At 31.5% G+C, this 17,557-nt stretch overlaps 3 protein-coding genes across 5 annotated transcripts; 1 reads left to right on the forward strand and 2 right to left on the reverse strand.

Moving 5' to 3' along the window:
- Positions 1–411: 411 nt before the first annotated feature.
- Positions 412–2,915, reverse strand: LOC132052714 (uncharacterized). Of its 3 annotated transcripts, XM_059444367.1 has the most exons (6): positions 2,720–2,915; positions 2,615–2,632; positions 2,248–2,521; positions 1,505–1,716; positions 1,141–1,402; positions 412–804 (listed from the first exon to the last, which is right to left on the reverse strand). In XM_059444367.1, exons 3-6 carry the CDS (start codon positions 2,512–2,514, stop codon positions 475–477), a joined length of 1,071 nt encoding a protein of 356 aa, XP_059300350.1. In that variant the 5' UTR covers positions 2,515–2,521; positions 2,615–2,632; positions 2,720–2,915; the 3' UTR covers positions 412–474. The 3 variants fall into 3 exon arrangements, with proteins under 3 accessions (XP_059300350.1, XP_059300351.1, XP_059300352.1); XM_059444368.1 differs by lacking the exon at positions 2,615–2,632; XM_059444369.1 differs by lacking the exon at positions 2,615–2,632 and having other exon boundaries at positions 2,686–2,915.
- Positions 2,916–14,197: 11,282 nt separating this feature from the next.
- Positions 14,198–15,005, reverse strand: LOC132054007 (uncharacterized). Its single transcript, XM_059446092.1, has 3 exons — positions 14,929–15,005; positions 14,594–14,726; positions 14,198–14,512 (listed from the first exon to the last, which is right to left on the reverse strand). The coding sequence occupies exons 1-3, from the start codon at positions 15,003–15,005 to the stop codon at positions 14,198–14,200; spliced, it is 525 nt and encodes a 174-aa protein (XP_059302075.1).
- A 770-nt stretch (positions 15,006–15,775) lies between these two features.
- Positions 15,776–17,344, forward strand: LOC132054008 (cytochrome P450 94A1-like). The gene has a single exon (XM_059446093.1). It carries the CDS (start codon positions 15,776–15,778, stop codon positions 17,342–17,344), a length of 1,569 nt encoding a protein of 522 aa, XP_059302076.1.
- Positions 17,345–17,557: the final 213 nt, after the last annotated feature.

A 17,557-nucleotide genomic window follows, 5' to 3' on the forward strand; every position in this document is an offset into this window, starting at 1 on the left:
TAGTATTCTAGCAATCTTCATGTGGAGTTGATTTTTCTCGTGTTGAGATCCTTGTGCGTCAGATGAAAATAAGTAAAAACACAATTTTTTAAACAATCAGTAAGCAGTGAGCACCCAACTTGATGAATCTGTAACAGCAGATCCACAAGACCCGATCCCTGTAGCTTCGTTTTCAGTTTAAAAATAGGCGTGAAAAGGGAGCTTCAAACAGGGTTTTGATCATTTCTTGGACGAGATTTTGAATGAAAGCTGATCAGAATGGCCTAAACATACCTCGAATGGCAAGTCTCGTCGCCTTGAAGATATCCTCCCCTCCTCCTCCTTACTCCCTTTTTATATTTTAATATCTGTCTACTACAGTTGAAATGCCTCACACTCTTTTCTTCTCTGGGAAAGTTTATGGAGACAATGCGAATCAAGCACACTTTTATTAATTAATTTCAAGAAATCAATCTACTTACAGGGAATAAATACTTAGTGATCTTCTAACTTTGGCCTGTATAATGGAGGATCTTCCCCAAGCAAAAGTGATGTCAAGACAGCTTCACACACTGCATTGTCATAAACAAGCAAGTGACCACCATCAGGAACTTCATGATATCGAATCCAAGGCAGCCTTTGCGAGACGTGTCTTTGTAATTGAACAGGCACAACTTTGTCTTTGAAACCTTGCCAGATGTGAACTGAACTTTCGTTTTGTGGGTACGGGTTAGTTAGCTCCAACGGATTAAAATCCCATCTCCCAAAAGCCACAATACAGTCAGTACAAAGGGAGTCAAATACATTTCGGTCCTTTAGGCCATCCTGTAAATGAAAGTACAGCATCTGATTAAATTTACCATATTTACAGAACCTAAACGTGTAGTGATTTTTACTTCCCACAACCAAAATATTGATCCTGACACCAAAGATACTCACTACTGAAAAATACAAATTAGAGACGGACAATTCTGTAACTAAATAGCAAAATCTGTTAGTAATCCTATTTAGCGACGGATTAAAAAAAATTCTATTAGCCACGAGCTATATAGCGACTGATTAACGACGAAGTTCATAGCTAATTCCAGTTCTTTTTGTAGTGACTGATACCACAGATCAAACAAAAAGAATTCTTTTTTTGTCTGAATGGCAGAATGTTACCTGAGTGAACAATTGATATCCTGGTGTATTCTTCAAGACTTCCAAGTCTCTGTCACAGAAAAATTGAGGGTTTCCATCAAGAACTGAGGCTGATGGGAAAACTTTCTGAGTCAACCACCAATGTAATAGCCCCCGAGCATAACGTGTGATCCAAATCACCCACCGGCAGAGTTGTTTCCTGTAATCATCCTTCACTAGATCCTTAGGTAGTGTACGCCATTTATAATTGACAAAGGGAACGACTAGAGCCACACCTGCAAGCCTGCAATGCATTATATTTCAAAAGTAAAATCTAATAGGCCTAAAACTTAACCAGTAAAGCCAACAAGCTAAACACTCTCAATTAAGTCTTTACTACTGTTACCTTCCGGGGATGTGCTTGATGCAACTCCAAGCAGGGTAACATCCCAACGACACACCTATTATATAGAATCTGGATCCTAATTCCAACAGATCAGCTAGCTCTTCGATATCAGACGCTTCACTTTTAAGCGATCTTTTTGGATTTATATCGCTCTCTCCATATCCAGATCTATCATAGATCAAAAGGTATATCTCCAATTCATCCAGGAGTTCCTGGGAACTAGAGCACTATTAGATCAAATCTAAACTACACATTTAGGCAAAGCTAATTCAAGAATAACATCTCTTCATCACAAAAATAGAAACACATTTTCCAGCTCCCTCCTATAAACTTTAACTTAAAGAAAAGAATCTAAATATGCTAACCGCAAAACCTAGTTGCCCGGACTCTCCAAAAATATCGCCAGGTACATGTTGGATCCTCAAAAAGTAGTGCATTGTTGGAGAACGCAAGCAACATAGCACAAAAAGTAAGAGATTTCAATAACTTATTCTGCCCTGAAGTCAATTCAATTATCACTGTAAACAGTAGTTCTAACCTGATAATGTCAAGTTTAATTGTTCTTGAAAACTAAAGAAAAATCATTTCTTGATCTATTTATTTCAACCCTTTCTCTTCAAATCTATGATATAGATATCAAATTCACAATTCTCAAGCAGATTGATGCTTAAGTATCAGTCTCAAAATCAAGAAACTATGATCTACAGATTAAAAAAAATGAAAGAGGGAGAGAATCTACATACATCAGAAGCCATAAAGCTCATTTCTTTGTTGCTGCCAAAGCCATGAACAATAATAATTCTGTATTTGGAAATGTTCTTGGGTACTCCTCTTTCTCTGTAAGCAAGGTATCTACCATCACCAAGTTTAACTCTAGGTGACGTGACAACAACAACAGATTCATCATCTATAAGTGACTTGGATTCAGTTTTCTCAGTAGAAGGCTCTGTGGGCTGACCATCACATCCCAGACAACCCATCATCATCACTACAAGTTTCTTGAAACCCATTAATTTTCTGAAAAAGAGATAAATTAATCATAAAAAATAAAAAAATAAAAAACGGTGAGAAAATTGAAAATTTGAGTTTATGGGTTTGATATAAGCTTACCAGATATACACAATTTCTCTGCAAAAAATAAAAAGAATAATAGAAAAATCAAGAATTAGTTCTAGCCTTACATGATTGGTAGATGAGGGGCATAGATATTTGTACCTTTTTCCTGCTTTACCCTTTACTTTCTTTTGACTAATTTAAAATGGCAGCTTGTCAAATGAGCAAATGGGGGTTGGGTACAAGCAATCCATGTCTTAAAAGAATTTTTGTGCATTATTTTTTGCAGGTTTGAACATTGAGGTCAAGCTCTACTTTAGATTTTAAGGTTGCTGGTCACATTTTTATGGGATCTATTTCGCGTTTTTTATGAAGCAGTCTCTCTGTCCTGATATGTTTTCACAATTTTGGTTGGCCATGACTGACATTGGAAATATATTATTCTATCATTTTGATATGAGAAAATATTATCAAGTATTATTACTATATTTTATGTGTAATTACTTAATATTTAAGTTTTTATTTTAAAAATAAATAAATTTAAACCAAATTAGGTGTGGGAGTTAGTTAAAATTTGTTCTCCTCAAACAAATGCTGGTCTCAGGTCCGAAACAGATAAAGTAAGTAATTTTTACGTTCTCACAAATATGGTCGTTGAAATAACAAGTTAGAGACACATGGACATTCTCAATCACTTATTTGTTTGATTTTACGCGATACTATTATTATATGAGGCATCAAATACATTTTTATTTTGTTACAATTCTTAACAATATTTTTAACTATAAAAGTTATAAGTTGTCTTACTTTTTTTTTTTTTCTTCAGAATTTTAGTTTCTTAAACAAAATTTTCGAGGTAGACCTAAAATTAATTACTCCCTTCATCTAAATTTATGTGGCACCATAACACCATTTGACTGAGTACAGATTTTAAGAAAAAAAGGAAGACTCTTAAAATTTATAGTTCAAAATAAGACTTAAATATTTATGTGATTATAAATCATCTCATACGGTTAATTGTTTCTATAGGAATATGACATTCTTTTTTAAACAGACTAAAAAGGAAATTAATGCCACATAAGTTGGGACACAGGGAGTATATATTTTAACCCTTCTACTTGAAACTCATTCTTTTTGTGAAAAAGACAGTAATACTTGTGAGATTATATTCGACTCCAATTACAACATGGTTTAACTTATTTACTTAGCAGTCGGAAGTTGTATCAAATATGGTAACTCTAATATTGAAATTTCATTATATTTTTGGGATGTACTCTCTCCGATTCTAATTATATGTCGTTTAAGATTTTAGCATCTCTAGGAAAATCATTTAAAAGCATTAACATAAGGAGTATTTGAATAAGTTATCAATGTATCTTCCTTAAGTGATTTGTCCCACTAACTTTGAAAATTAAGGATGGTCCTCGTAGACTAACTATTAATTCAAGAATAATGACTGCATCTGCATGACATGTCTTCTACATAAATAATTAAATATATCAATTTAATCATAATTAATTTATATTAATCTATGTATTTTAACCATTATTATTATTATTTAAGTCATACTTAATAAATAAAGGAGTGTAAGACGATAAACAATCCGACACGTTGCAATTCATTTTTTTTGAAAAGTTACGGATTTTGGGGACAATATTCTCTTGGCTCTAATAAAGTAAATCATTTTCTCACTGCCACCGCATGTTTCTGACAGGAATTAATCAGGTATTTCCATGTGAACATGTTATCCTTCATGTTTGAGTTTAAGTTTTATATTTTATATTAGTGTATGTAAATTATATTGTCATTCAAATAAAAATTTATAATAAGCCTTCTTAAAATATGAGACTTAATTTTTTTAAAAATAAAATATTATTACCTGTCATAACAGGTGAAAATAACTCGTAAAATTTATATATACAGATAATGTACATTAAACTCTTTCCCATTCTTCTGGTGTGTGCATTTCCGCATATTTACACTAACTTTATTCGGGAGCAAGGAGACCATTTTCGGTATGTTTCTTCATTTCAATCAAATCCAAAACCCGCAGAATCTATCACCGACATTTTCATCAGCAGCTAAATAATTAATCACACATATCGCTGTAAACTTGAACATAAAATAAAAATTCTAAATTAAATAAAGATTAAATTGCCACGTCAATTGGGACAGAGGAAATAGTAACTTAACCAAGTTCTCCAATTTCCCTTTCATATGAATTATTGGACCTGAATTTTGACGAAGTAATTGCACGGTTTGTCCATTAAATGGACTGGTCTTTAATCATAATATTCACAAGTTAAGTCCGCGCCTTTAAAGAACTTATGCCCCGCTAAGCATAAGTTCGATTTTGAACGTCAAAAATTAAAGATCAACCCATTTGAAGGCCAAAAATTAAAGGCCAACACAAAATAGGAAAGAAGTGCAAATGACCCAATTGAGGGAAAAGGACATCGTGTCCACTCAACCAAACTAATCCCACATTTAATCACTGTTTGGGCTTAATTTCACTAGGTGTCCATTCGGCCCAAAATAATGCCAAAAAATGGTACGGTTCGGCCCAAAATAATGTCAAGGCCGACCTACCCCACACCCTTGTGCGCTTAAAAAAAAAAAAAAAAAAAGACTTTTTGTAGCGACTAAGTCGCCACTAAAGGGTCAAGCATAAAGATATATATACATATGTTGGAATTATATATACACTTTATATACAAGAATTATACAGTTTATATACATATGCTGGAATTAATCATACATTTATTTTGCATAAATTATACGTTAATTATACATTTATTACACACATATTATACAATAATGATATGATATATTTTTTTACATATACAATAGTGATACATATTATATACCACAATGATACGGTTTCTGTTATACATTTTTTATACATATGGTACACTTTCTATACAAGACTGATACAGTTTATATACACATGCTGGAATTATATATACACTTTATATACAAAAAATGATACATATTATATACAAAAATGATACAATTTTCTATTCTATACAGGGCAGTTGCACTATGCTGATACACATTATATACACAAATGATACATATTATATACAAAAATGATACATAACTTAGTGATTCATATTTTATACAGTTTCTATACATTACAGATAGGTACTGATACATATTTTATACACAAATGACACATATTATATATAAAAATCACCTCAAACATTTTTGTGTTTGGGTTTTTATTTGAAAATTGTCTTATTTAATTTTTGGCTAATGGATGGAATTAATTTAGTAGGTATAATTTGGGTTTGAGAAAAACTGGGTTAGAGGGTGGGATTAGTTTCACCCACCGGCCATTTGTGTCCTTTTCCCCCCAATTGATGCCTTTCCCTTCAGCAAAACCCAATTTCTTGGAACTGGGCCAGAGCCCATGAACTACCCAACACAGCCTAATTGGGCCTCATACTCTTGTGGGACACGATCACAATATTCCAGTTGAACAATCGAATCGCTCATGCTGTTTGCCAGATTTCCTTTGCTTAGATAATATACTTTTTTCTTTTTTCTTCTAAACTAAAAGATACGTACATCTGCACAGAATGCTGTGCGAATATTAGTTATTTAAGTTTATACTCAATTTTTTATATATACTTAAGTCTTATTTCTCTATATTTCCACATTAAAGTTTTTGACATTTGTATTCCTTGTTTATTGTTATAGGTATTATACTTATTACTTGGTATCATTAAATTGCAAGGCTTGAAATTCTTTTGTTGTTCAATATTTTTTGTTATCTTCAACTTTATCTGTTACGGTTTCAGTTACGTGATTTTATCCATAATATAATTTTTCAAATAGTTTTTTCATCTCATATTCAAATAATCTTATCCAAAAATATCGACATTATAAAAATTAATATTAGAAAATTTCTCCTTTCTCGATTTTTGCCTTTTGTCATTGTTATCAATTACTTAACATCATTTCACTGACATGTGACTTCGTATTAAATTGTCTTTTATTCCCTTCTCATTTTAATATAATGTATTAACATAGATTTTCTTACTCTTGAAATAGTTTTTAATATTTTTAACCTTTTATTATATTACTCAAAAAAAAAATTATTTAAAATTTTGCATTAATTTTATAATAATATTCTTTAAATTTATTAATTATATTATCTAAGTTAATTCAAAATATACTTGAAACAAATGATAGGCTAAAATAGTGAGCTAAGGATGAAAATTGCACTGTAGTTCATAAGTTCTAAGATGCTATATATTTGTTCACAGTTATTTAGCTTCTGAAATATATTTTCATTATATATAAATAAAAAAAATCCTAAAATCTAGCCAAACACCTCTTTTTCTAAAAGTAAACACTTTCTTTAAAAAAATAAGCAATTTTGATTTCTCATAAGATTTGCTTATATATGAGGCTAAATTAGCAAGTCCTCAATCTTCTTTTCTAGGGGAAATCTATCCATATTTCTCTCAAAATTAGATTAACAAACAAATTATCACCATCTCTAAACAACAATAAAACGCATACAATCAACCAAAATATCACACAATAGCTTGAAATTACGATGAAAATTAAGTACTGCTAAAGAACTAAACATGATCGATAGCTATAAAATACATGTAACATGAAATAAATTACATTCATATAATAATTGTGACTATACCACTTATTTAAATATTAAATAAAATAAAAAAATTAAAACCTTCCATGTCACCATTAACTGATGACAAAGCTTAAAATTGCAATATTTATTGCTCACAATTGGCAAGTTATTTCAGTCTCCGGCACAATGGGCAAGTTATTTCAGTCTCCAACATCTCTATATGTTTTTCTAATAAAATGGAAAATACTCGCTATATATATCATCATACGGGCAAATCAATGAGATGATGATTATTATTCAGACTTGAAGCTCGATCTTTTAAAGAGGAAGACTTCGTACAAACAAATATTTTTTGAAAATATTGTCAGATTTAACTTTTTAAAGTAGTATATTATCATTTGTGATAAATACACGTTTGGTATACCGCTTTTCCCCAATATCACGATTGCAATTACTTTAGACATTTTAATATAATAAAACTAACATCTTATCATATATCATTGATATGTTTATAAATAAATAATTTTTAATATTGACAGAGGACATTTATTTGCAAAGAGAGGGAGAGATAACAAATTTACCATTTATGCGTGACTGCATATAAGAGGAAATATAAAATGTTAACCATTAAAAGCAACAGAAGAAATCTATATTATGTTTCTTTGAAGGTGAAACTACGATCTCATATTTCTTCATTGCTATCGCTAATTCCTAGTTTTCCACCCAAGTTTCAAACACTACAAAAAAGATTAATGTCTTCTATAATCCTTAATATTATGAGATGTTCTAAGATCTGAAAAGCAACTAAGAAAACTAAATGCTTATAATAAAGCTTCTTTTTCTTTTTGGCTAATATGATAGGAGCAGTAATTAAGCAATATGACATGCATTGACATAAAAGATTAACAAAGAAGATATTGATGAAAAGTTAAGAACATGAAAGTAATTTATGCAACAAAATGGTAGAGAAATAATGCAAGTTAGATCATAAAACGTTACTTCACAAGATAAAGCACATAAAATCATTCATTGAAAAACAAAACTAAACAAAATTCTTCAATCAGCTCACACAAAAAATTACATATCTTTATCCTTTCTCATACATTTGTTGCACTATAAAACACAGTAAAAGTTAAAAAATATGTAATTTTTGCCATGTGGCGGCAATGATGGCAATAGTGGTGGAGGGGAAGGGAAATTTAATGGTAAAGAACAAATAGAAGGGAGGGGTAAAATGGGTTAGGGGTGGTGAGGTGGCATACCACGTGGCATCCACCTCATCTATTGTTAGTGTCATGTAGGATTGGATATCCACTTTGGACAACTTTAACGGTGAAAAGGTATATTTGAACCAATAGTATAACGGTAGGGCAATATTTAGACCCAAAGTATAACGAAGGGTATATTTAGCCCTTTTCCAATAGTATAGGGGTATATTTGGCCCTTTTCCGTTTTAACTGTAGAGGTGTTTTATTTTCAACTCTCGAAATTTATTGTGAATCTTTTAATAGGGAGTGCTTTGTTTCCTTGGTTAACCTGCCTAACACGAATATAGATAAGTTAAAGAAATAAGGGTCAAAAACACATCCCAACTATCACTTTTTTTTAGTTTCATACCTAAACTATCAAAAGGTTGAGAAAACTACTTAAACTATCACTATCTAGTTTGCAAAACACAACTCAAATTATTCTTGAATGGCATGTGATCTACACTCTCCATTTTATATAAAAATGTTGCCAAGTGTTGTCCACGTGGATAAATAATGTCACAATGGCACCTACATGGAAATTAAAAAAAAAAAAAAACTATTTGTTTTAAAAAACAAACTGAAAAATAATAATTTTTGTAAAAAAATAAAAAATTATAGAAAATAAAAAAAATAGTTTAAAAAATGGAAACATTTTTTTAAAAATAATAAACTAAGAAAACTGATTATTTAGTTTTCACATTTTTTTTAAAAAAATCAACTTTTCCAATTTTTAAATCATTTTTTTTTTATTTTCTAAATTTTTGTATATTGTTTTACAATTTTTTTTTCATAATTTTTTTTAAAAATCCATTTTTTTTAAATGCTGATTTTTTTAAAAAAAATAATGCAGTTTTTTTTTAAAATATAATTTTTTTGTATAAAAAAATATTATTTTTTAATTTCAATTTAGGTGCCACCATAGCATTACTTATGCCATGTGGACAATTTTTTTGAGAAAATTTCGAACTTCATTGCATTTTGGAGAGAGAGCCACACACATTTAGTTCATGTGTGTTTTGCAAAAGGGGACAAATTAGTTTAGGTAGTTTTCTCAACCTTCTTATAATTTAGGTATGAAACTAAAAAAAAAAAAGTGATAATTAGAGTGTATTTTTGACCCTTATCTTCAAGTTAAACTAGTCTCTTCGATCAAACCGAAAAATGAAAAAAAAAAAAAAAAAAAGAAAAAAAAAAAGTAAACTCCCAAAACAGTTGGATAGTGATCGTGCTGTGCAGCTGCCGAAGAACGAGGATTATATATATAGATTTCATGACAAAAAAAAAGGATTATATATATTTGCACTCCAAGCTGGGCGATGTAAATATACCCTATTGAAGTAAACGAGTTGGTGGCCACGTGTCAGTGTAACATGACATCCAAATATCCAATCCAATGATTAGAGCTGTCGCACAGCTAGCTGTGGAAATTAAATGGCTCCACAACTGTATTAAATGGCAAGAATATGATCTCCATACTTGGATATGAAGACGGCGAAATCCAATTGAAATTTGCACAAACAGTTGTCACCCCCATTATTAAATATACTCCATTCGTTTCATAATAAGTGATGTTTTTAGCTTATGCACAATCCTTTAGAGATTGCTAACTCATAAAACATAAGGAGTGTTTTACTAACTTATCCGTAATCAAATTTTACCAGTGTTTTACTAACTTATCCCTAATCAAATTTCACTTCTTTCCTAGAAAAGCTACTTAATTATTCTTGTTTATGTAAATAAGGATAATTGTGGAAGAATAAGATCAATTTCTTCTTGAAATCTTAAAATACCACTTATTTTAAAATAAAATGAAAAGCCTAAAACATCACTTATTATGAAATGGAGGGAGTAGTCTGCAAGAATATATTGATGACCTGAATTTGAAAAAGATAGGTATGACTAATTAAACATGTTAATTACTTTTACTATTAAGAAATAGCCGGATATTCTTGATTAATAAAGATAGGTATGACTAGCTAAACATGTTCTATTTTTTCGCAATAGAACTGACACTAAACTATACTAAGACAACTAGTTTGTCTTAGTTAATTAGACGTCATAATTGATGTAAACACGAGTAAGTTTTTACCCTTGATATATTTGTCTATACTTACATCACTAATGTGTTATACTCCCTCTGTCCCAATTTATGTGATATTTTTTGCTTTTTGAGATTCAAAAGGCAAGAACTTTGACCAATATTTAAAAAAAAAAAATTTCACTTAATTGATATGAGAAAAGTTGCAACTTATAATACTTTTCATGTAGTATTCAAATATACAAATTTTAATCTTAAACTTTTGATCCAATTTAGCTTAAAAATTTAGTCTAATTGACTATCGAAAAGTGAAAAATATCACATAATTGGGAGAGAGAGTATATATTAATTGAACTGATTCTTCAACGGAAGGAGTAATATATTAACATCCATGTGGGCGAAACATAAGTCAAGATAATATCAAATAGAGTGAATAATTGCACATCACTCAATCTTTAAAGTCACCTGGATAATGATCGTGCTTGCAGTTTGCCTATGAAAAAACTAACAGTTCAAAGTCACCTGTTGAAGTCAATATCATGGTGGCATCAGGCATGCATGTGTAACATACGGACCAAAGACTAGAGCTGTCGCACAGCTGTAGATAAATCGCTCCACAATTGTTTTGAGGAGCAAGCCAAGTATCTCCATACTTGGATTTCAAGATAATAAAAACCAATTGAAATTGCCACAAAACAGCTGTCACCCCTTTAAATATCAATATGCTAGTTGACTCAAAAATAAAAAAATGTAGTATGACTAAATAAAGTTGTACCCATTTCTCTATTTCAATTTGTGTGCCTTGTTTTCATTTTTAGTATATCTATAAAGAATGTCATTTTTTATATTTAAGTAGTAATGGGAAAAGAACACAAATACCAATTGACAAATTAATTACGCAGCTCTATCCCTTTACATTCGTACTCCTAAAACTAAACACCCCTTCTACCCATTGTAACTTTTGTAGGTAATTGTCTCTTTTAATTTTTTTATTTCTCTACTTCTTTTCTTCTTTTCATTGTGTTCTCCTTTTAAATATATTCTTGTTTTTTCTTTATTTATTTTTTCTTTTTTCTCCTTTTTGTTCATTTATTTTTTTCCCAAATATTGTTATTCTTTATTTTCTTTTTTCATCATAATCTGATTCTATTTTAATTCCAGCTCCATTTTTTTTCTTTTTTTTCTTCTTTATTTCTTGTTCCTTTTTAAATTTTTTTTCTTTTTTTTTTTCTCATAATCTAATTTCATTCATTTTTTTTTTTGCTCCTTTTCTTTTATTTTTTCTCTATAATCTAATTTCGTTCACTTTTGTTGCTCTTTTTCTTTATTCTTCTTTTTTAATTTCTGGTGATTGTATACACCTTTTGGCTCCTTTATTTTTTCCTATATCAACAAAAAAAGATAACTGATATAGTGTATTTTTAATTTTTAATTTATTTTTTTCTATATCAATTATCAAAAAACAAACTTATTCTAGCATAAAGAATACCAAATCAGTAGCAGTTGAAGTATATTGTTGCAATATATTATGATACACACATGATATATATTATATACTAACAGAGTATTATAGAAGACTAGTTCATTCCTTCAAAAAGCACTCCTCAATCCTCTATGATACCCACACAGTATATATCATATACTAACAGGGTATCATAGAGGATGACCGTTCATTCCTTCAAGAAAAAACCCCAGTCCTCTATGATACCAAAACTGTACAGATCATACATTGGCAGGGTGTCGTAGATGGTAGATTCAATTTTTAACAAACATTACTCAGTCCTCTATGAAGCTCACATGATATATATCACATACTAATAGGGTATCATAAAGGACTGGTTCATTCCTTCAAAAGAAAACACTCCTCAGTCCTCTAGGATACCCATATGATATTTATCATATACTGACAGGGTATCATAGATGACTACTTCATTTCTTCAAGAAAAACACAGCTAAATCCTCTATGCTACCCACATGGTGTATATCATATACTGATAGGGTATCATAAAAGTTTGATTCATTCCTTCAAGAAAACACTCAATCCTCTATGGCACCTACCTGATATACCATATACTGAAAAGGTATCATAGAGGACTAACAGTTCATTAATTCAAGAAAAACACTCAGTCCTATATTATATCATTTACTGACAGGGTATCATAAAGGACTGATGCATTCCTTCCAAAGAAATCTCTTTAGTCTTTTATGATATCGACATAGAATATATCACATACTGACATGGTATCATAAATGACAAGTTCATTCCTTTAAAAGAAAAAAAAATTATAATAAAATACAACAAATAGTGTTTAAGCTTACATTTTTATATTTTAATTTTTTCTATCAAGTTTAGCAAGTTAATTTTTGTTAAAAGGGTTATAAAAAATAGAGTCTTATTTTAGATATAAGTTTTGTTTTCTTTTCAAAAGAGATTTTTTTTATTTATTATTAATTTAGGTTTTATTAAATAAGCTTGTGACTCTAGTATTTTTCTTAATTATTTGTTGTTGTAGTCTGATTATTTATTTTTTTCTATATGTTTATTAATATAAAAATAATTAGTTAATATTTTCCTTATGTTTTATTTTTATCCTTCAAAAGAAAAACAAAATAAAAAGGAAAAGGACAAAATAGAAAGAAAAAAAAAACAAAATGAAAAGAACACAACACATAACCCACGTGGGAACGTACAAATAAAAAGGAAAAAGAGAAGAAAGAGAAACTAATAAACAAAAAAAAAAGAAAAGAAAATTAAGACACAACATTAAATTGCATTAAATTGCTTGGTGTTTTCTAATGACAAGAGAAGCTAGACATTTTCCGGTAAAAAAATTCAGCCGAGGGAATATTTGTGAAATTAGTTTATGGAGGGGGCATTTTCGTGAAATAATTTGCCTATAGTGAACATTTTGTGTTGTTTTCCCTGTATATTAGTATATACTACTTAGCATGAAGACTACACACTACATACTAATTGAGGGATCACTAAAGTTCCAAACAGCTTATAAGTTTCTATTGGCCATGATATCAGCTAGTTGAATTTTTCTCCCTGAATGTAAGGAAAAGATTCACACATAAGAGGACATAAAAAATCAGACCACCTCAATTTTTTTTTGCTGTATGAATCATTGCATTTGAAGGATAGTATTTAGAGGCCAAATACCAATGCATAGATGGCCCCTTAAGTTGTCATCACTTTTCATTTAGACACCTCAATTGAAAGATATTTCCTATTAGGCATACACTTAATCTATTTCATGCTTTAATAGCGTCGCTGATTGCTTAATATGATTACAAGTAAGACAGGCTTTTAATTACGAATGAGTGATTGTAAATTTCATTAAATTGAGACATACAAGCAGGTTAAAATTGAATAGGCCCGCTTAGTGGGACAATTGCCGGTCATAGCCCCTGGCTTAGGTTGGAAATTAAGGATTGTAGAAGTCATTAAAGTAGTAGGCAACTAGCTCGATCGAGAGGGTGTTAATTAGTTGTGCCTTGAAAACTATGCTTTGGTGGTAAATGTACTTCATTACATCTGAAACTGAATGCTATAAATGTGGAATTCAAAAACAAACTCCAAAGAAAATACAATGATAGCATTACTAAGACTCACGTCCGAATAATAAACAAGTTTAGGTCAACTAGATGAATTTTCATTGACCAGATGTTTTCATAATCATAATTCATGTCATTAGACTGCCAAATGAATTTCAAAGAAACAGAGTAATCTTGATCTTGTTATATTATATTGTTGATGGATGTGGGTCTTCTCCAAGCAGAAGGGACCTCAAAATAGCTTCACCAACCGGACCAACATGCCATAAAGCATGTCCTCCATCGCCAACTTCATGATAATGAACCCAACGTAGCCTTTTGGATACATATCTTTGTAAGTGACACGGCACTATCTTGTCCTCACAACCTTGCCAAATATGAACTGACCTTTCATTTTCAGTAAATGGATTACCAAATTCTAGTGGATCAAAGTCCCACTTTCCATAAGCCAAACTAAAATCTTGGAGAAGAGACTCAAAATCACTTTCCTTCGGATAAAGTTTCTGCAAATTAATTAAAACATTTGTCAAGAGAAAAGTTTTGGAAACAAATTACTAGTTAAGTACGTAAAAGATGAAGCTTACCGGGTCAAAAACATCCAATCTATTTGCATTCTTTGCTACTTCTATGTCCTTCTGGCTAAACAAAGACGAATTGCCCGATAAAACACGATTCGATTTTTGTGTCAAAAATGAGTAGAGTAGGCCAGGAGCATAGCTAGCCAAATGACTATTACGCTGTTAACTTACGCCCACAAGATAAGTCGATTTTGAAAAATAAAAAATTAAAGATCAACCCATTTCAAGGCCAAAAAATAAAGGCCAACACAAAATAGGAAAGAAGTGCAAATGACCCAATTGATGCCTTTCCCTTCAGCAAAACCCAATTTCTTGGAATTGGGCCAGAGCCCATGAACTACCCAACACAGCCTAATTGGGCCTCATACTCTTGTGGGACACGATCACAATATTCCAGTTGAACAATCGAATCGCTCATGTTGTTTGCCAGATTTCCTTTGCTTAGATAATACACTTTTTTCTTTTTTCTTCTAAATGAAACATTTTCCTTAAATTATCCGTTATTAAGTAGTACCATTTGGTCCTTTTTTTTTTTTTGCCACATAATATTACTAACACAATTTGGTCGCACGCTCTTCATTTTATAATATTAAACTAGCAACTAAAATCTGATCTTGTATATTATCATTAGTTCCGTTGTAGCCTTGTAGGTGCCCTTAGTAAGTAGTTCCCGATAACTCGTTCAAACTTCAAATTAACAAGTAATGAGATCTCGAAGATACGATATAGAATTGTTTGCGTCGCATTAATAAAAGGAATACATTATAATATGATACCCAATTTTGTGCAAACCACCTCTTTTTTCTCAACCTAAGTATCTACTCCCTCTATCCCATCTTAGTCTTCCTCTTTGGCTTTTCAGGAGTCAAGTTGACCAATCTTCGGAGTTAAATTAGATTAAATCAATTCAATATTTTAAAAATTATAATTTAGATATTCAAAAACTACATAATGAGTGCTATATTTCAATTCTTCTCCTATCAATATGGTGGTGAAAAAAATAAATCTCAAAATATTGGTCAAACTTTATATAGTTTGACTTTTGAAAAAGGATAGCGTATATAAAATATATTCTCCCCCCTTAAAGGAGTATATATATAAGCCATATATCTCCAACAAGCTATATGCAATACAAGCTCCTCTTTTTCTCAACCTAAAGATCCTCATCATAATCTCTTTTGATTAACGATGGCAGATCAATATCTTTTGAATTTCTATTGGGTGTTTTTGTTATCAGCAGCTTTGCTTCTCTATTTTTTGGTTAACCTTGGCTCATACTCGAGTAATAAGTCTGATAATTACAATACTAATATCCTTCCGAGACCATATCCATTGTTAGGTCATGTTGTGGGAATCCTAAGAAATCGACATTGCATGATTCAATGGACAGCTGAGCTATTGCTTGTTTCAACTACTAATTATAAAACCAAATTCCTTCATTTCCCTCTAAGGCGCCACCCTCACATTCTCACTGCTAACCCTGCCAACGTCCAACACATTCTCAAGACTCGCTTTGATATCTACCAGAAAACCAAAAACTTTCGTGCCGCTCATCAGGACTTGTTCCAAGACAACCTTTTCCTATCAGAGGGTGGCCAACAACGTTGGAAAAAACTTAGACAGTTGTTCGGCCACCGAGTTAATTCAAGATCATTTCTTAAGTTTGCCATGCTAGTCACTAACAATGAAGTATCCAATCGTCTCCTTCCTTTTCTCATCTCCAATACGGGTGCCCTTGTAGATCTTAATGACATCCTACGCAGATTCACATACGACGTTGTATTTCGAATGGTACTTGGCCACGACCTGGCCTATTTATCTACTAGTAACAGTAATAATTTGTTCCCACAGACCAAATTCGCTGACTCTTTCGAGGCTGCAAAAGAACTCAGCTGGATGAGGTTATTTTCTGTAACATGGAAAGCCAAACGGTTTCTCAATATGGGCTCTGAAAAGAGACTCCAACTTGAAATCTCCGAAATGAGAGAATTTCTTAGACAAATAATAAGCAGGAAGAATGAAGCTGCTCGACGAGTACTGCTTGATCAAAACATTAATTATGATAATGATGATTTCATATCTGGATTATTATTAATGAGTAGTAATAATAATAACGATCAGCGGGATGACGATGATGATGATGAGGAGGAGATCCTTATCGGTGCCTCCATAAATCTCATTCTGGCAGGCGTGGAGACCCTTCTAGCAGCTTTAAAATGGTTTTTCTTGTCAGTTTCAAAGAACCCAAACGTGGAAGATAAGATTGTTAAAGAAGTCAAAGATGAGAAAAAGGATATTAGGGATATGATTTATACCCATGCTTCAATTTTTGAAAGCATGAGACTTTACCCTCCAGTCCCTCTAGGTGGACTGGAAGCTACACAAGACGATGTATTGCCTGATGGTACAAATGTGAACATGGGGACTACTGTTATCTTTCATACTTACGCAATGGGGAGGTCACCGGAATTGTGGGGTTCCGATTGGCCGGATTTCCGTCCTGAGAGGTGGCTCAAGAGAAGTGAAGAAAATCATGAGACTTTCTTGGCTAGAGACTCTTACACATATCCAGTGTTCCATGGAGGTCCAAGAATTTGTTTGGGAAAAGAGATTGCGTTGGCGCAAATGAAAACTGTCGTCGCCGCTGTCTTACGCCGGTTTCATTTTGTGCCGGCCATGGAGGAAAAAGATTATGAACTTCTTTACTCGTCTCCGTCCAGTAATGGCTTTCTTGTAAAAGTTGTACATCGTAAATAAGAGGCATATATTGCGTCAAAAAAAAAAAAAAATTGACGCTAGCTTACACTATGTTAATTTACATTTCTGTTTCTAGACTTTTATAATTAATACTCTATTATTTTGCTCTTTGTTACTGCAATAAATGTGATATTTAATTGGATTAGGATCCACATTGAATTTTACATTAAAAATCTCATCACTAATTCTTTACTTTTTATGACTTAAATTACA

Source organism: Lycium ferocissimum, chromosome 4, assembly GCF_029784015.1.
Source record: "Lycium ferocissimum isolate CSIRO_LF1 chromosome 4, AGI_CSIRO_Lferr_CH_V1, whole genome shotgun sequence".
Lineage (NCBI taxonomy): Eukaryota > Viridiplantae > Streptophyta > Magnoliopsida > Solanales > Solanaceae > Lycium > Lycium ferocissimum.

Bases quoted from the DNA above. Each gene is read 5' to 3' on its own strand.
- LOC132054007 (XM_059446092.1), bottom strand. From the start codon at position 15,005: ATGAGCGATTCGATTGTTCAACTGGAATATTGTGATCGTGTCCCACAA. The intron at 14,727-14,928 runs GTAGTTCATGGG...TCATTTGGCTAG, and splicing joins GCCCAATTAGGCTGTGTTGG to CTATGCTCCTGGCCTACTCT. The intron at 14,513-14,593 runs GTAAGCTTCATC...ATTAATTTGCAG, and splicing joins GATTGGATGTTTTTGACCCG to AAACTTTATCCGAAGGAAAG.
- LOC132054008 (XM_059446093.1), top strand. From the start codon at position 15,776: ATGGCAGATCAATATCTTTTGAATTTCTATTGGGTGTTTTTGTTATCA.
- LOC132052714 (XM_059444368.1), bottom strand. From the start codon at position 2,514: ATGGGTTTCAAGAAACTTGTAGTGATGATGATGGGTTGTCTGGGATGT. The intron at 1,717-2,247 runs GTATGTAGATTC...TCTAGTTCCCAG, and splicing joins TGAGCTTTATGGCTTCTGAT to GAACTCCTGGATGAATTGGA. The intron at 1,403-1,504 runs GTAACAGTAGTA...AATGCATTGCAG, and splicing joins ATCAAGCACATCCCCGGAAG to GCTTGCAGGTGTGGCTCTAG.